This window comes from Mesitornis unicolor, unplaced genomic scaffold (assembly GCF_000695765.1).
Source record: "Mesitornis unicolor isolate BGI_N332 unplaced genomic scaffold, ASM69576v1 scaffold7742, whole genome shotgun sequence".
Taxonomy (NCBI): Eukaryota; Metazoa; Chordata; class Aves; order Mesitornithiformes; family Mesitornithidae; genus Mesitornis; species Mesitornis unicolor.
Genome location: NW_010167220.1, coordinates 1 through 19,558, shown reverse-complemented (window position 1 = coordinate 19,558; position 19,558 = coordinate 1). Strand labels below are relative to the sequence as shown.

Below are 19,558 nucleotides of genomic sequence, written 5' to 3'. Positions count from 1 at the left end.
TTCGACAGTAAAGGTTCCACTAGATTGTTGGTGTACTTGAGCTTGCTTTCATGCCGAAATATGATGATCATGTCAAAATCTTTTCATGTATAGCCTAGAAGTTGTATGGTCTAGACTCTGAGAACTCGTCATAGACAGAAATGCTGCTTCTGCCTTCAGTCTCACATGAAAAGCAGGAGATGCTGTAACAGCTAGAGCTGAGATGGAAGCTGTCATCGCTGGCTTTTTTGTTTCATTGGTTTTTTTGTAACACAGGCACAGAGTATAACACTGGCATGCTTGCACAATCTGATGTGTTCAAATCATGCATTAGACTGCCTCAGATAGGTTCATGCTTGAAGAAACTCCCTGTAACATCAGTGCTATTATTGATGTCGAGCTGTAACTTTGCAAAATACTAAACTATGATTCCAAAGTGTAATTATTGTTTTTAAAGGTGGCTACAGTAACCTACAGTCCTTAGCTGAGTTTGATAACCATTCCTGTTTTGAAGCACCATATAGACATTTTTGTAGTATCTATTATACAGTAAAAGATCAACTAGTAGACTTTGGTTTTTTTAATCTTTACAGAGGGAAATGTACGAAGAAAGTAAGCGTGAAGTATTCATACTGTCCTGGCTTACAGGGGTTGAATGTTAAAGTCAGTTTCTGCTCAGGAAAGCTGCAATTCTGTAAGGGCTACAACACCCTCTTGTCACTTTGTTCCCATGAAATACACTTTGTTACAGTTTTTGGCCAGCACTGGAATGTGATGATCAAGGTCTTCAGCAGTCTTGAGATAAACAGGTAGAGAGGCTGGGGGAAACCCAGGGCAGTGGACCCGAGGCTGACCGATTTAGTATTATTCCATACTATAAATGTCATGCTCACTGTCAAGTGGGGAGTTTGCTGTTTGCTGGAGACAGTCCATTCCTCCTTCCATGACTATCACCTCAAGAGGGGCTTGTCTACCATTCTACCCCTGAAGGCATACTCCCCCACTATATTGGCTGAGTATAACCCTGTGTACTTTATGTTAATCCTGTTATTAATATTATAGTTCTTATTAGTAGTATTTTATTAAATCTCTTTCTATTTCAACCCACAGGAGAAATCCTTTCCTTTTCCTGATTCCCCTCCCCATGTGGGTAGGAGTCATCAGATGGCAGAACAACTGTATAAACCACAACATATTCATAAAGAGTAATATTGCCTAATGACCAGAAGACTGAAGTCAGGAATGACTGTGACCATCTTTTTCTTCCACTGACATATTGTGTAATCTTTAGGAAGTTAGTTTATGTCAGTGCCTTTTCATTTGAAAAACAGTGATAAATACGATAGTTTTATAAATTTAGTACCGTATAGTTTATCAGTGAAAAGAACTATGAGTTACGTTACACTTTGTTACTCTGTCATTTTTCTTTCGATGAACCTAATAATTTGAGGTGTGTATTTTGGTTTTCTTTTTCTTCAGGCACTTGTAAAAATCTTCTCGGGGCGTAAACCCATGTTATACAGTTTTCAGACATCTTTACCTCGATTGCCAGTTCCAGCTGTTAAAGACACGGTTAGCAGGGTGTGTATATTCATGAACTCATTTACTCAGTAACACTGAATGCATGTTTAGGTGCCCTTGTGGGTTTTACACCATTAGTATTTTGTAATGGATTAAAACTTCTGCATGGAAATTAAAGTAAAGGCTACAAGAAAGCACTGAAACTGGTGGTAATTTGAAGCTGGCATAATTCGTATTGGGTGATGTGATGTCTATTGATGTAAGGCTGTGTAATGAAGTGTGATTTCCAGGGCTTTTGAAACATCTATTTTGTTATCTTCCAGAGCTTAAACATATAAATGTGTGTTGTATGACACAGACTTTGTAGCAAAGTGTGTAAGTAAAGCGGTATGTCACAGAAACTGAAGGTTTGATTTCTAGAGGCAAAAAAAAATATCTGCCTGATACTGCAGTGTCAGTCTGTCTTCCTTTCTTGAGTGGAAAAGTGTGTCTTTAGGAAAGTAACCTTTTCTGCTTGTGATTTACTGACAAATGTCTGGAAAAAGATCTCATTTTTGTACTTTGCAGCCAGGTGTTTAGAAAAGTACATACTCTTATTTTAACAAAGTAGTATTTGCAACCTTAAGAATTAAGTCTGGATAATCTTTGTTTGCTGCTTTGTGTGGGAATGGCGAGAAGCTACATATTAGTTACTATACTGATGCTGCTGCTTTTCCTGTGTTCTAGTATCTGGAATCAGTCCGGCCACTTATGGATGATGAAGAGTTCAAGAGAATGAAGGGTCTTGCCAATGATTTTGCATTTAATTTGGGACCAAGGCTTCAGTGGTATTTGAAGCTAAAATCCTGGTGGGCCACAAACTATGTGAGTAGATAAAAAAGGAGGCTCAGTCACTCAAATGACGTAACTTAATTTGTTCCCTGTTGCCTTTTTTTAGCTTCACTTTCATTCTTTCTTAAATTGAAACTCACTAATGTTTTTGTAAAGTGCATTAGAGACCACCTGACTTGCACAGAAATAACTTGTGTGATGTGGTAAACAAAACAGTGTGGTGAATGGAACCTGGAAGAATGAATCCTCATTTTGTACTTGTTGTTCTGGAGCAACTGACTTAGCTTTTGCTGTGACAATTGCTTTTGAGGACTGCTTATTTGCTTGATAACTCAGCTAGGATCCCTGCTACCCAGGTAGTTTAGAAGAGTGATTTAGGACAACTTGTTCATATAGAGCAGCTAAAGCATGTGGGGAAGGAATAAAGATTTGTAACAGTGAGCATTTGATTATTTTCTTTATTTTTTTATATTTTTTTTACTAAAAAGGAAACCCAAACCCCAACGTCATGGTGAGAACTGTAATATAATTCCTTCCTGATATATTATCTAATGTCTAGCTGTACCCAGCAGCCTAAGCTGAATTACAGTGGCCTGACAAAGGCTGCAAGACATTCAGGAGAGCTTATACATTTTAAATATTATCTGAAGATGATGACTTCTTCAGAAGCTTATCAGAGAGCTACAGCTGAATTTAATTTAATTTTTTTGCCTCTTTTTTGCTGTTGTCCATGAAGTTTAACAACTTAGGGGAGGGGGTGTTGTTTGTCTTTTTTTTTAAGTAGAGGTTGGCAAGCTGGGAGTCTCTTTCCTGCTTCTGTGTGGAATGTTGTGTCGTGGAGTCATTAACACAGAGCACAAAAACTGTGAAAATGAAGAGATTTTACTGGTTTTGTTTTCTTTCCTGCTACAGGTTAGTGATTGGTGGGAAGAATACATCTACCTTAGAGGACGTGGACCAATTATGGTTAACAGTAACTATTTTGCAATGGTATGTAAATACTGTAAACACCTTGTGCGTCAAAGAAACGCTGTAAAATTTCTGCCAGGTATCTTATTTCATGATATCTTTCTGTTTAAAAATCTCTTGCCACTGAGTATGTGACCTTTGTTTTTCTTTCTTTTAGTATAACCTGCAGCCAATGTCTTCAGGTGCAGTGCTATCTTAATAATAAACTTAGTACATCTGCCATTTAGGTAACCTCATGCAGAAATAAGTTACACAGTTTTGTGCCTACTGCAACAAGCAATCTTTCAAAAGCCCCATGAAAAACTTTATGGGTAACACAGTTTATCAAGGTGTGTGCTCATATTCGCAAATGGCTGTGTGGGAAGTAAAATAATAAAAGACCCGAAAATTAAAACCAAAAAGAGGAAATATGGTAGTCTTGGATTCAAGTTCTAAGTAGCATTGTGTCTTCTACTGGCATGGTCAACAGCTGTCGTGTGTGTTTTAGGACTGATGCTGTTTAAGGAAACTGTGACTGTTGAAGAAATTTAAGTTTCAAGTCATCAACTCACTGCCCTAGTGCACTTCATATGTTTTAAAGCCTTTTCTTTATTGACCACAGTGAACTTTAAGAATGTGGATGAGAAGTACTATAAGTACTTTTTAAAATGTATTCTGGTAGTCATTAACTTATTATTCATATGTAATTTACAGGACTTCCTTTATTTATCTCCCACGACCCTGCAAGCAGCTAGAGCTGGTAATGTTATCCATGCCATCCTGCTCTATCGGAAAAAACTGGACAGACAAGAAATCAAGCCAGTACGTATATCAGTTTAAATGGATTTTGATCTTTTTCCAGCACAGTCAGTAAGAAGTTAATCAGTTTGCAGAACTGGAGAGGAAAGGAGAGGAAAGTCTTATTGGCAGAACTACATGTAAGATGTAACTACATTTGTGGTCCCAGACATCTTGGTTATCACTTGTATTGCACATTGGCAGAAACTACCAACTCTCATAAATACAGGATTCTGTCATCCCAACTAGCTGCAGTATTTGAAATTAACATATGTGTTTACTGAAAAGACAAAGAGAGCCTGGTATTTGCATATGTTAAGTATTACCAATAACATCTGTTATATGGATGTGCTAAACATGTAATGGTACTTTTGAGCCACTGAAGTCTGGAAAGCGTGTGGTATCACGTAGCATGAACACAAGGGCTGGCTGGGACAAAGGGCTGGACCTTGAGGCCACGAGTAGGCCAGTAGCAGCCTAAGATGACGATAAAATCCTGTGTTGCACTAATTTCTAGGTAGCAAAGATAGGCAAGGTGAATCCCATTTTCAATTTCTGTTCTGTTTTTTGTAGTGAACTTTATATAGTTTACATTGTAGTGCATATTGTGGAAGCAATGAAGTGGTTTTGTTGAAAATTATGGTAGGGTTGTGATTAGTTGCATGTAACTACACATCTCAGAAATGTGAACTTCTGTTTCTGTTTGGACAGAAATATCTTTAAAAGAAGAAATTAAGGGCTAATGCATGCTGCATGTCAGTTTTTTATCTGCACTGGCAGAAGAGCTCTTTGGATTTCAGATGCTGGCCAGCTTAATTCATCCCTCTTGAAGGATGAGCTTTTGATAGGATGGGGGGAAAATGGAATGTCAGTGGAATTTTTCCCCATGTAGTTCAAGGAAAGATAATGAACAAGGTGGAGAAAAAAACCTTGAGCTGAGGTATTATAAAGCTTACTCTTCTATAGCCTGTGTTTAGCAAGATCCTGTTTTTTCTTTCCTTTTTCATTTGCTAATTGTATATGCAAAATTACATTTTGATGTATATTTGTGGTACAGATTCTTTTGATGGGGTCCACTGTTCCACTCTGCTCGGCTCAGTGGGAACGGACGTTTAACACCTCCCGTATCCCAGGAGAGGAATCAGGTAAGGAGAGCCAGCCAAAGAGGATAAACATCTTAATGGAATTCAGTTTTGGGGGTATTTTTTGCTAAAATCCTGATTCCCCAGATAAGGATCTCACATGCACAAGGACACACCAATACTGTGTTCCAATACTGAGGAAGTAATGAATTGCTCTAGAATGCATAGATATTTTCCCTTTTAGGGTGATTTTGAAACTTCTTCAATGTTTTTTGTCTCTCTCTTTGTTTAAATTAAAAACTAACTTCAAAAAACTGTTGTCTGCCCTGTGTTTTTAATTTATAAATAACCTTTACTTTTCTCCATTCTACTCATTTGGGATCCTTTGATATTCTTGTTTCTATCTTTGTAAAAGTTGTGCTCTCTTAGATCAACCATTTAAAAATCTATTGCTTGCTCAACTTTCCCTTTTTCTTTTCATCTTATGTTTCACAACAACATCCCAATGTGTTCTTCTCAGTATCAACACACATTCAGCACTAGTTGTTTTCCTGGTTTAGAGGCGGCTGCAGTCTTAGTCCTGTCAAGGTTTTCAGTGCCACTGTTACCTTGACCTTTTGTATGCAATGACTGTAAGACATTAGCTAAGTGAAATCACCTCTAATAAGAACTGTGTCCAAAACTTTCTCTGTAACACATGAATAAAATATATATTCTGGGTTTTGTTAGTTCCTGCCCTAACTCCCAGCAATCATGTGATTATCCTAAGCTACAAGTAGTGTACCTGTTGACTTACACCAGGATCATTTTCACCTGAAGCTCTTCCTGCAACCTCTCCTTATTGTGGGAGACTAAGGATATGTTTGCATGATCACAAGCAATCATATTAGCCCAGTCAAAAATATATATATATTCTCATTGCATACATTCATTAACACTGCCTGTAGACATAAAAGCATTTCACTTTAGTCAATGGCAAACCTTTGTTTGTTGTTGTATCTCAACATAAAAATATCTTTTTTGTTTTTTTGATGGTCAATACATCATCCAAGATCTTGAGGCTGATTCTTCTCCATATGGTGTTATTTTTCTAAAGGTAATGCTCTAAAGGTTCATCTTGAGTTTCTCCCCAAGGTGCCCCCAGAGGTTGCCATCAGCTTATCCTAAATTTTCCAGGCTCAAGCTGGTTTTTGTGGTTTTGATATTAAAGTGGTGGTGGTGGTGGTGTTGCCTGAGTTTTTTTTTGTTACTGTAAAAGGAGGCAGAATGCATCTAGAAATACTAATATTTGTATTCAGCAGGTGGAAGAAAACATTGCTATCCATTTTCTCATTCTTTGAGAAGCAAACTAATAATTTCACAGCCAATCTGAGTGGAGACTTCTGTTGTGCTTTCTACAAAAGCTTAAGCTATATCTAGGTTTCTATGGTCTGGTTATATGCTGAAATGATTTTACATGTTTATCCAACACTGCATCATTGTGGCAACATCACAATGCAATACAGCATTTGGCGGAGTTATCATGACAGTCATGATTAGTACAGAGGATAATTACTAGGAATTGGGAATGCAGGGGATTATTGGGTAGTCATCTCCATTAGGTTATTCACCTCTGTTGGTGAATGTACACGTACAAATGTACAATGTACAAATGACATGTCTGTCACTCGAAGACAGAATATGTTTTTTTAAATTCTTTGAGATCTGTTTATGTTTCAAGCTGCCTTTGAGCATGTTAGTCCTACTCAAATACAGAATAAAAACAGGAAAGAGTTTCCAAATGGATACTGGGATGTGCCCGTTTCTTCCTGCTGGAAGTCTGACACTTCCTGTACTGTATGAAGTTGGATAAGGGTCAGAGGTTGCATTGGGTAGTCGATAAAGCAAAAGGTACATGTGTCAGATAAGAATTTTTCTCTCAATTCCGCCGCTGGACTCTGATAGATTATTGAGGAATTAATTCCCAGCTATGTCTCAGCTTCCTTTATCTGCAAAATGGGGAAAAACACATCACTGATGTGATTACTTCCTGATCATGAACTAGTAGCTTAAGGTAGACTAGCAAGTTTTAAAATATCTTAGACAACTGTGTAGTATATGAGCTATTATTTAGAATACTTCAACAATAACCTTTGTCATTCTGTATGTGGATAAGCGAGTTATAAAGACATTTTCCCAGATTCTCATGAGTAGCTTGATTTCTTGCCCTCTGATTTCAATTATATTTTAAGTATTTTGTGTTACAGTTCCTAAAGGAGCAGCATATTTTAGGAAAAAAAACCCTTATGTTAATTGGTCAGTCTTCATGTCAATCTTCATGTTAATTGGTGGTAAAATCTTAATGAACTCTTTATCCTGTGACTTGAGCAGTTGCTTAATCTTGATGTCTTTTAACAAAACACACTATGGAATGGACCATTTCTTTTAAGCAGGGAAGAGCCTGTATGTCTTTCCATTCCCATTTTTTTAAATAGGAAAACCATGCAGCTTGTTACGTAAAAGACTTATTAGACTGGCAAGAAGAAGGAGAGGATTATTTTATATTGCAACAAATCTGTACTCCAGGTCCATAAATCTGTATTTGGGCCTATAAGTAAGGTGTTTGAAAGGCAGTTTCCAGTGCTTAATAGCTGTTGTGAAGTCAGTTGTTAATGTACACTCAAGAGGTTTTTCTTTTTGTGTATGGACACATTATGTGCATGAGAGAAATACCTGGGATGTCCTGACTCAGGTTGGGACTATAGGAAAAGTTATCTCACTAGCTGATTGCTTTGCTACTTCTTTTCCCGCTCTGTGGGGTTTCTCCTCAATTCACAACCTGTTCTGTTATTGTACTTAACAGTTGGAGTGATGCTTCTGTCAGTCCTAGCAGATTTATCACAGGCATCCTGTCTTTGGCAGAAATGCACAGTGATAGCCAAAGGCATGATGAGTAGAAAACTGCTACTGGTCCGTGGCCGGAGCATAAAGTGGCTGAGAGCACATGAAGTATAGAACTCTTTCCTGGTACAGTGTTTCTCAGATCTCTCAGAATCATGGCTTTTAGGCTTAGCCCTCATTCTTGACATAATCTTTCTTCACCATCTCAGTAATGGGTCTTTTCAGGTTCATAGGAATATAATGGTTCTCTGGGTAGTGAAGGAATTCAATTAACAGTTGTCATCAATTGAGGGCTTTTCCTGGCTGCTGTAGAAACTGTAGAAATCTGTGGGTTGATACAATGCCTTCATTCCTAAGTTCAGACTTATCCCAGTTAAGTCATATAAAGAATAAAGTGAGGAAAAAGTTGTGGCCTAGGTTTCTGCTTCACTGACTTCCGCAACACTACAGTTCTTGGCCATAGATGGAGTAGTCACTCTGCATTTGCCAAGATAAAGGTGAACAAAACCTCAAGGTACTAAATTTGGGGTCTTTTAAGACTCCTCACAGGTTGTACCATGAATTGTCTAGCATTTGAATGCAGATGATGTAAAAGTACCCTTCCTCAGAGTCATCTAGTGTGTTCTTTTGCTGACTGCTTAATCAGAGTATGCTACTAGTGCTTGTTTTTCAGGTACAATAATACAGACTTGCTTTATGCTTATGCTTAATATTGGACTCCAGTGTGGAAACTGGTGGTGCTATATGTGCAAATGACTATCAGTTCTCGCTGTTTGACTGTTTCATGCACAAAACTTGGTGCTTAAATAACATGGGGGAGTGGTTTATTCCATACTTTACTCTGTAACTGGTGGTGCATGCAGTAGGCATTTGATGTTATTTAATGCATTAGTGTTTTAAGACTTCAGCTTTGTTTTCATGTAAATTATTGCAATTTCAGATACTCTTCAGCATGTGAAAGACAGCAAGCACATTGTTGTGTATCATAAGGGACGTTACTTCAAAGTATGGCTGTACCATGATGGTAGACTCTTGAAACCTCGGGAAATTGAACAGCAAATGCAAAGAATTCTTGATGATGATTCAGAGCCTCAGGCTGGTGAAGAGAAACTAGCAGCTCTTACAGCAGGAGATAGGTAGGGTTGTTATAGTTTTTAATTAATTTTATTATTTAGAAATAATTGCATAACATACTTAATTGAATGTAGGATTTGGAACTTTAAAATAGTCTGCAGTCAGTTGAATATATCTTGATCACTGACGTTTTTTATACTGTTAACACGCGACAGCTCTTCAGTAATTTGTAACTACGTGGAGTTAAAAGTAATTTTGTCGTGGCAACTCTGTATACAGATTACCTATACTTAACTGGAAAATGTTGGTTTAATTGTGGTTATTGTAAGAATGGTAATTGGAAGCTTTAAAGTATTACACATATTGAACTCCTTGATTTTTATTTCTACTCCGGAGCTCACTAGCATTTGAAACGCTATCTTAAAAATTAAGAATGTGAATTCAGTAACTCTTACTCCATATTCATAACTTACACCTACAAAGTAAAGTGGTATGTACTCAATTTGTTCTAGGTGCAAGATCACTGAATTCAATTAAATTGTGAGAAACTTAGTTCAATCTGTCTAGTAGTGTCTGGACAATGGAGAGAGTGAGCCATGGATTTTAATATACCTTCTTATGAGTCCTTTTTTTTCCACTTTCTGCTTTAAAACAATGAAATATTTTTTCATTGGGAAAACCAATTAAATTTATACATAAATGTGGTGAATCAATACAGAAATTACATTGTTTCCGACTTCTTTAACTTCAGACCTGTTTCAGGCATTTACCATGGAACATTTTACTGACAGTTGTTCAGACTCTTAAATGTAGATGTTACAACAATGGATATTAAAATCTGTTGATTGTTTTTGTTATTACTACTGTTTTCTTCATCCATATAATAGGCATTTTCTTTTGTTCATTTGTTAACATAAATAATCTATGCTATATGTATTGCATACTGCAGAAATGCTGAATTTCTGAGAATTAAGCTTCACACGTGTGTGAAGCAATTCAGTACATTGAATTGGCTCCTAGGGTTACATTGTATGTGTATTTTCAGAACTTTTCACTGCTGGTACAGTTTAAATGCAATGAAAGTAGTTGCTTCAGAATTAATAAAAGTAATGTCTCATAGCGATCTTAAGGGTGATAAAACATTGACAAGTTAATGTAATCTGTCTATAAACCAAATTCTTTGTGCAGAATACCGTGGGCTAAAGCTCGACAGGCTTATTTTAGCCGTGGAAAGAACAAGCAGTCCTTAGATGCTGTTGAAAAAGCAGCATTTTTTGTGACATTGGATGACACTGAGCAAGGATACAGGAAAGAAGATCCAGTGAGGTCACTGGATGCATATGCAAAATCCTTAATACATGGCAGATGTTATGACAGGTACAGTATTGACTCTGTGGAAAATGTCCTTTTTTGGTCCCTTTTTGGTCCTTTTTTTTCTAGAATTTCACTAATTCACATGGCTAGTACATATGAATTAGTGACTTGTAAGCTGATAAATTTCACAGAATCACAGAACAGTTTGGATTGGAAGCAGCCTGCAAGGATCATCTAGTCTACCCCTCTTGCCATGAGCAAGGACATCTTTCACTGCATCACATTGCTCAAAGCACTGTTCAACTTGACTTTGAACACTTCCAATGAGGGGGCATCCACAGCCTCTCTGGGAAATCTGTTCCACCCTCACTGTAAAGAAAAGATATTTCACCCTCATGGTGAATGTAAATTTACCATCTTTCAGTTTATAAATGTTGCCTCTTGTCCTGTCACTACAGGCCATGGTAAAATGTCTTTCTCAGTTTTTCTTATGAGCCCCCTTTATATATTGCAAGGCCACAGGAAGGTGTCCCAGAGCCTTCTCTTATTTAGACTGAGCAACCCCAATTCTCAGCTTTTCTTCATGGGAGAGGTGTTTCAGTTTTCTGACCATTTTCATGGCCCTCTCCTGGACCCCTGCTAACAGGCCCATGTCTTCTTTGTACTGGGGACCCCAGTGCTATATGTAGTACTCCAGGTGGAGTCTCATGAGAGCAGAGATAATTGCCTCCTGTCAACCTGCTGGCCATGCTGCTGCTTATGCAGCCCAGGATATGATTTGTTTTCTGGGCTGTGAGCGCACATTGCCAGCTCATGTCCAACTTTTCATCCACCAGTATCCCCAAGTCCTTCTCAGCAAAACTGCTCCGTCCATTCATCCCCAGTCTATTGATACTGGGGATTGCCCTTACCCAGGTGCAGGACTTTGCACTTGGCCTTGTTGAACTTCTTTAGGTTCAAATTCATTTCTATTAATTTAAATAAACTATTATTATAAAAACAGCCAAACAAAAAACCACAAGAACTAGTGGCATTTGAATGGGAATTTTTGAAAGAGATGAAAATACGTTATAAGAGTGCTTTTGAAATGAAGAGGACAATAAGGAAATCTTAATTTCTTTTCTAGGTGGTTTGATAAAACTTTCACTCTTATCATATTCAAAAATGGCAAAATGGGTCTGAATGCAGAGCACTCTTGGGCAGATGCTCCTATTGTTGGACACCTTTGGGAGGTAGGTGTTTAATGTGAAAAGTTAATGCAGAAGCTAATGTGATGTGATCTGTGCAACAGTCCTGAAGATTACTTTCAGCAGTTGCTTTCAAACCCTTGCATTCATGTTGCTGATGAGTGATTGTGGGCCTGTGTCTACACTGGTTGTAGAAGTTGAAACAAACAAACAAAACCACAAAAAACCCCACACCACCACACAGATAAAAACCCCACACCCTTGCTTAAAAGAAAAGGTTACTATCATTTAAATTAAAGATCTTTATTGCATTTTAATAAGCATAAATGAAGTCAAAGAAAAGTGATACCCCTCCCCATCTCACTTGTTTATAACAATCTAAATCAGTAGGTTGTTGCCTCTTTGGTATGGCATTGCATTGTATTTTGCTGTATACACATGCTCCTGGAGCACAAAAGCTTTCTTGTGCTATAAAAATCCCATGCTTACTTTCAAAATCTAAAGAAATGGTAGAGATTTTAACTTTCTCCTTTAAGTCATTGTTTGATGGGCTGCAGATTGATCTGATCTCTTGTATTAATTTGCAATTAATGGAACGAATGCACTTTTTGTCAGGCTTGGTCATTATGAGCTTAGTTTATTACAAGAAATCCTATTTGGTTTTTTTTGAAGCTTAAGCCTATAAACAGTTACATGACTATTACTCAAATGTGTTTCATAAATGTTAGCTAATTCTGAATGTATTAAGCTTTATTTCATAGTTGTCATGTTCTGACCACTAAGTGAGAAAATTAAATCAAAAGAAGAGATTAGAAATATATACATAGAATATAAAATATTTTTGTCAAGCTTTTTCTTTCCATATTGAGCAGATTTAAATCTATTGATAATGCTATGATTTTTAATTTTTTTTTACATTGAGGAGAATGTTTGAAGTCTTTTAAGACAGAGCCTTTTTGGTCAGTTTTCAAGTTGTATTGCTCATCTTAGAAACTATGTGTTTCCTCACCCCAGAGCTCTAGTGCACATCCAAAATAACCTGCAGTTTTCAGTGGGATGCGGATCTTAAAAAACACTAACTTCTTGCAGGGATATGCACTTACTCTGAAATAAGCTGTTTCTTGATGAACAAGTTTTGACAGATAACAAACTTGCAGCAGTTCTCTAGAATCTAAATTGAACAAAGGTTATAAAATCTAAGACTGTTTGTTGGGTTTTTTCACTACTAGTAAATTGAGGTGGGTTTTTAATAGAAATATTTTGATTAATCCAGTAGCATCTAATAAAATGCACCAGTGTAATCTAATAGGTGTTTGTGCATATTGGGTATTCTTCCCACTCAGAACACAATTTAAAAAAGCCTTAAAATCAGAGGTAAAACAGAGAGCTTCATTTGTAGCTGTTTTCAGTATTTGGAAATAGATAGTATGTTGTATTTCACTATGTACTGCAAATGAGTAGTATTGATTTCATAATAAAATCCTGATTCCACAGCAATATGTAATATGTTGCAATTCTGAAGAAGTGTCTTTCTTTGCAGAATGTAATGGCAACTGAGTATCTTGAACTGGGCTATTCAGAAGATGGGCATTGCAAAGGAGACACCAATCAAAGTATTCCTATTCCTACCAAACTACAGTGGGAAATTCCAGAAGAAGTAAGTACAGAACTGCTGGTGATTTGAGGAGGAAGTTCCTCTTCTCCTGAGCAGTCACATCAGTTAAGAAATTAATAATAACCCTATAAATCAGCTTTAAATTGTTTTTGTGTCCCGTAAGATGTGTATTTCATGTGTATAAATTACTCAGTTTACTTAAAAAGCTATCAGGGATTTTTTTAACATCACTCTTTAAAAATCCTGGCCAGAGAATGCTAACTTTCTTGTTTGGCAACGTGTCAAAAATAAGTGACCACCAATTTTTAATAGTGACTGTATTAAAATGAAGTTTAAGTTGCTGAGGTTTCATTACACAAGAGCACTTTTCGTGACAATAGTAATAGTTCCTTGAGATTAGCTGTCATTTTTGTGTTCAAAATTCTGTATACAGAATCCCAGACAGTTAGGGATTGGAAGGGACCTCCAAAGCTCATCCAGTCCAATCCCCCTGCCGGAGCAGGAACACCCAGATGAGGTTACACAGGAAGGCGTCCAGGCGGGTTTTGAATGTCTGCAGAGAAGGAGACTCCACAACCTCTCTGGGCAGCCTGGTCCAGTGCTCTGTCACCCTCACTGAGAAGAAGTTTCTTCTCCAATTGAAGTGGAACCTCCTGTGTTCCAGTTTGCGTCCGTTACCCCTTGTCCTATCATTGTTTGTCACCGAGAAGAGCCTGGCTCCATCCTCGTGACACTCACCCTTGAAATATTTATAAACATGAATGAGGTCTCCCCTCAGTCTCCTCTTCTGCAAACTAAAGAGACCCAGCTCCCTCAGCCGCTCCTCATAAGGGAGATGCTCCACTCCCTTCATCATCTTTGTAGCCCTGTGTCTGATAAGGTTTGTTTTGTTTGTTGGGGTTTTTTTGCCTGAGTTCAAGACAAACTGCCACCACCTCTTGGGATTTTAATTTTTAATAAAAAGGTAATGGTTGGTGATAAGTTTATTTAAGCACGTATGGCAGATTGGAAGCCATATAACTATTGTCATTCTGTATCTGTGGGTCACTCTTCCATTCTCGTGATCTAAAAAGTCAGAATGCTGGTGGGTTTTTTAAAGTGTAATTTTTGGAGTCCAGATGTGTATTGGCTTAAAGCTTATATTTTACTAGCTTTTTGAATTTTAACTTTTTGGCAAAGATAGCTCCTCCTCTTTCTCCGAAGAGAGACTATTTAGATAATTATGTTCCTGGTATACATAAAGGCAGCATTTCTTATTTACCAATTAAAAATACTCACTTTTTCAGCAGTTCTCTCAAATGCCATCAAATGTGTGCATGTGCATATGTGCCTATAGATACTTATTTGTTTCTTTATTTCAGTGTCAAGAAGTGATTGAGAGGTCTCTGAGCACTGCCACAGCTCTGGCACTTGATGTGGACTTCCATTCATTTTTCTTTGATGCTTTTGGGAAAGGCCTAATAAAGAAAGCAAAAACTAGCCCTGATGCCTTCGTGCAGCTTGCCCTGCAGCTTGCTCACTATCGGGTAAGAGCAACAGACTGTTTCTGGCTTACAGAATCTCAGTTTAATGAGTCTGGCGTGTTTGTGATTAAAACGTGTCACTGTGTAAAGTACTTCAGAGTAATCTTGCGCTGCTTGTGCAACTTTATTGAAGACATTCAATGGAAATTGGTACAAACCCTAAACAAATCGCTAGCTGGAAATTAATTGTCCAAAGGTCGGCATATTAACACTTGTGCAGATTTTTCTCTTCTGCTTAATTGCTCTATCCCTAAATATTTTGGACTTGAAATTGGTAGACATGAAACCTGTAGTAGCTGTTGTTATAGTCTAAACAACGTTATACTTACGTTTTAGTTTGGAGTCACCATAAATTCAGGACCCTCCTTAACAGGATTAATGGAAGTTCCTGCCTGTGATTTCTTTTGTTAGTTCACCTTTTCCAAATGGTTCTTCAAAGCATCTAGACTTCCTGACTGCTGCCACCACTTAGGCTTTCTTACCATTGGTGAGGGTAGCTGCATGGCCATTTAATACACCCACCTCTTTTATTTTGAACACCCATCCTCTTAATCTAAAGCTAAACAGACTTCTACGGTCTGTTCTGATGTATATTTTAGACAGGTATTGCTGCTAATGTGTTAGATAAACTTCTAACATTTGGCAACTTTTAGTGTGTGGATTGTGCACATCTACAGGAAATACGGAGGTCATACTTCCTGGATTTTGCAGACTGTTTTCAGTTCTCACATCCTTGGAAAGCCCCACACTGGCCTGTGTCTTGATGCTATTAAAGTTTTAACTGAAAATACGTTTAAGGATGTTACAGTTTTCTGGATTGCCTACCATAGCTGTGTTAATTAGAAAGCTACTGAGCTTTTAAATAGGTTCATAGCCTTTAAACTGGCTTCTGTTATAAACTGCAGAAGACTGAATATAAAACACAGAGGGTAGTCCTTGCTAGTTTGGTTGTTCTATTAGTGTTTATCAAATCTTGCTACTAATCTTATTTTTCCTTTGTTATCTTTAGGTAAGACTGCTAATGGTGCACTACTAAAAACTTAATGTTGAGTTTAACTTGTGGAGTGATTCATTTCCTGTGTGCTTACCTTGAGCTGTTTAAGAAAGAGGGACTAAGCCTGGCTAAACCTTTACGTTCCTATTTTTTTCTTTCTCAAGGACATGGGAAAATTTTCTTTAACATATGAAGCCTCTATGACACGCTTGTTCAGAGAAGGCAGGACTGAAACTGTTCGTTCCTGTACTGTTGAATCATGTAATTTTGTTCAAAGCATGGAGGACTCAACTGACAGTGTAAGTTCATGATGTTGTTGCCTTATACAATCTGTGGGCACACAAGTTATCACTAAATATCCATATAAGTTCCCAAATAGTTTTTGAACACCTAAACTGAGGCTCTTGTTGTTTAGGAAGTAAGTGCAGCATAAAGTACTTGTCTGTGTTTTCTGTCAATATGGCAGGAATTCAAGGCTCTACTGAAAGCGAAAGCAGTAATTTAGCTAAATATGCCATTTCTTACAGTTCCTACCTCCAGAAAACTGAGATGACTTGTGAAATTTTTGTGACTTGTAAAACTCAAACATAATTTGTAAAACAAGTAATCTCATACCAATTAGGCTTTCCTTTCCGATAGGGAAGCAAGTATTATTCATGGGAAATAATTAGTTGCCCTTATGTTGATTTCAGTGTGCTTTTTAATCTTTCTTGTGATGTTCTGATTGGAAAACAAAGGAAGCATGGTCTAGGGAAAGGCTTGGTTTGGAAAACTTGAACAATACTGGTTTATGTTTTCTGTCAAAATGGAAGGCTGAAGGATGATAATTTTGAGGGCTGTCTATTCTTTACTGCTAGTCATAGTTTTCACAGACACAGTTGATGAAATAAGTAATTACATTCTGCAGGTTTTGCTAAGCTGAAAGGGATTTCCAGTTCTTCAGGGTCAAATAAAATTTGACCTGAAAAATAGGATTTTGTTAAATAGGAATGTACTCAAGCTATTGCATCCAGGCCTGAGTAACAGCTGCATGGGTAGAAAGTCTAATGAAGATGATCTGGGACTATAATAATGACCAACTGAACAGTGACATAGCGCATTCAGTGCTATGCCATTAGGAAAAATGGAGCCCTCGCTTCAGCTCGTCTTGCCCTTTATTTTTAGTCTTTTTATCTCTGCACTTGTTTTTTTTAGAGCAGCATTAGTTGGAGTGGTGTGTCCAGATTTGGACACCACACTTGAGGTATGGAAAGATTCTAAAGGAGAACAAGAAGGATGGCTAGAAATTTGTGAAGAGTGTCTGTGAGGAGAGTTTGAACTTTATTATTCTTGCCTAGTCTAAAGAAGAGAGAACACTGTGGAAGTGAATGCTAATGATAGGCATGACTACACATGATTTATTAGTTTCTCATGCTGGAGGCAAATAGGCTGCTCACTGTGTCTCAAATAAGTTGTACAAAATGCAGTGATACTGGAGATAAGAAGTGACAGGTTGCCATATACTCAGTGTGTTGCATTCTACATTATAAAATCTTAACAGAATGGCTGTTTTGAACAATCACTTTCTTTCAGCCCTTGCAACATTCATGCAGTGCTCACTTCCTGCTCCTTGCAGGACTACCTAAAATGAAACCCTATGAGTGAGAGCATTGTCTAGATGCTCCTTGAACTCTGACAGGCTTAGTGCCCTGTCTGTTCTCCTGCGGAGCCTGTTCAGTGAATGACCACCCTCTCCATGAAGAACCTTTTCCTAACGTTCAATCTGAACCTTCCCATAATGCAGTTTCATTCCATTTCTTCCTGTCCTATTGCTGGTCACCAGAGAGAGGATCAGCACCTTCCCTTCCACTGCCCCTCTCAAGGAAGTTGTAGGTTGTAATGAGGTCACCTCTCAGCCTTCTCTTTCTCTAAGCTGAACAAACCAAGTGACCTCAGCAGCTCCTCGTAAGTCTTGTCCTCAAGACCTTTCATCTTGGTCACCCTCCTCTGGACACACTGTAATAGTTAACACCTCCTTATATTGAGGTACCCAAAACTGCACATACTACTTGAGGAGGGGCCACACCATCAACCCAAACCCCCGGGTATCTTTCTGTGGGGCTGTTCTTCAGCCTCTTGTCCTCCAGCTCATACTTATAACCGGAACTTATCCTGTCCCAGCTGCAGAATCCAGCACTTGCTTTTGTTAAATTTTATATGACTGGTGACTGCCCAGCTCTCTGTCAAGGTCTCTCTACCCTCGAAAGAGTCCATAGCTCCTTCTAATTTAGTATTGTTAGCAAACTTTCTGAAGGTACATTCAACTCCTTCATCCAGATCCTTTAGAAAAATATTAAAGAGCACTGACCCTAAAATGGGGCCCCGAGGAGGCCCATTGGTGACTGGCTGCCAGCCTGGTGTAACTCTACTTACTATAACTGTTTGAGTCCATGTTGAGATTTGCTCTTCTGTAACTTCTGAAGACTAGTGTCTCTAGAAACTAAATATACAGTACTGTATGCAATGTGTGTAAACTTGAATTACAGAATAGTAGAGGTTGGAAGGAGTCTCTGGAGATCATCCAGTCCAACCCCTCTGCTAAAGCAGGTTCACCTAAACCAGGTTACACAGGATAGCATCCAGGTGGATTTTTAGTATCTCCAGAGAAGGAGACTCCACAGCCTCACTGGGCAGCCTGGTCCAGTGCTCTGTCACCCTCAAAGTAAGGAAGTTTTTCCTCATGTTCAGCTAGAACTTCCTGTGTTCCTGTGTTTGTGCCTGTTGCCCCTTGTCCTGTCACTGGGCACTACTGAAGAGAGTCTGGCCCCATCGTCTTGACACCCAGCCTTCAGGTATTTATAAGCATTGATAAGATCCCCTCTCAGTCTTCTCTTCTCCGGGCTAAACAGGCCCAGGTCTCTCAGCTTTTCCTCATAAGAGAAATGCTCCAGTCCCCTCATCATCTTCGTAGCCCTCTGCTGGACTCTCTCCAGTAGTCATAGTCATGTTTTATTTTGGGGTAAGAGTTGAAACTTGCTAATACCTGAAATTTAATATGTGAGGCTGAAAGCCAGAGAATACTGGTATTTGGTGTTAGTTACATGCGTTGACTTGTACTTGACCCTGAAGTGCTCTAGGCTTGAGAGCCATTAATGTAACTTAGTTTCTACACCCCCATTCTCAACCCAGCTCACTTGACTGATTTTTCTTTACTTTCTTTTTCACTTTCAGAACGAAAATAAGCTTAAGTTATTTCGGCTTGCTGCTGCCAAACATCAGCACTTGTATCGTCTTGCCATGACTGGTGCTGGCATTGACCGCCATCTGTTCTGCCTTTATGTCGTGTCAAAGTACCTTGCTGTAGATTCGCCTTTCCTTAAGGAAGTAAGTGACTTTCATTGATAATGACTAATTGCAGTAAATAATGCTTGGTTTACTTAGTGTTTTGTGATACTTGCTTACATACTTCTAGAACTCTGGTTTTCCTAAGAAAAAAGCTAAGAGTTTAGCTAGCATGCTTAACATCAGCTGGTGGATTACGAGGTAGTTTCATTTTGCTTTATGTATAGACTTATTAATATATCTGTAGTAATGCTTTCAGTGAGCTTTGTGGTATAATACATGTTATTAAGGATTGTAAGAAAGATACAGTCAGTATTAAAAAAGAAATACTGTTTGGTTGTGGGTTTTACATATTTTCAGGTCAGCACAAGAGGCTGTGTTTTCTCTCAAGAAAGTTCTTTTGGAACTGTGACAAAATCACTTCCTTTTAAGTGACTGTGAGTTAAAGAAGCTGTATCTTGCAATTGATTGTTGTTTTTTTTAACGCACAA

The 19,558-nt window shown here is 38.1% G+C and overlaps 1 protein-coding gene across 1 annotated transcript in view; it reads left to right on the top strand.

The window, feature by feature from the left end:
- Positions 1-19,109, top strand: part of CPT1A (carnitine palmitoyltransferase 1A (liver)) — a gene marked incomplete at its 3' end in the record, with an annotated part of 31,487 nt that extends 12,378 nt beyond the window's left edge. The window contains exons 5-16 of the mRNA XM_010178627.1: positions 1,459-1,560; positions 2,227-2,364; positions 3,244-3,321; positions 3,994-4,101; positions 5,135-5,222; positions 8,980-9,175; positions 10,302-10,490; positions 11,554-11,659; positions 13,155-13,271; positions 14,591-14,755; positions 15,911-16,045; positions 18,957-19,109. Of these exons, the coding sequence (XP_010176929.1) occupies positions 1,459-1,560; positions 2,227-2,364; positions 3,244-3,321; positions 3,994-4,101; positions 5,135-5,222; positions 8,980-9,175; positions 10,302-10,490; positions 11,554-11,659; positions 13,155-13,271; positions 14,591-14,755; positions 15,911-16,045; positions 18,957-19,109 (1,575 nt within the window). The remainder of the gene's footprint in view (positions 1-1,458; positions 1,561-2,226; positions 2,365-3,243; positions 3,322-3,993; positions 4,102-5,134; positions 5,223-8,979; positions 9,176-10,301; positions 10,491-11,553; positions 11,660-13,154; positions 13,272-14,590; positions 14,756-15,910; positions 16,046-18,956) is intronic.
- Positions 19,110-19,558: the final 449 nt, after the last annotated feature.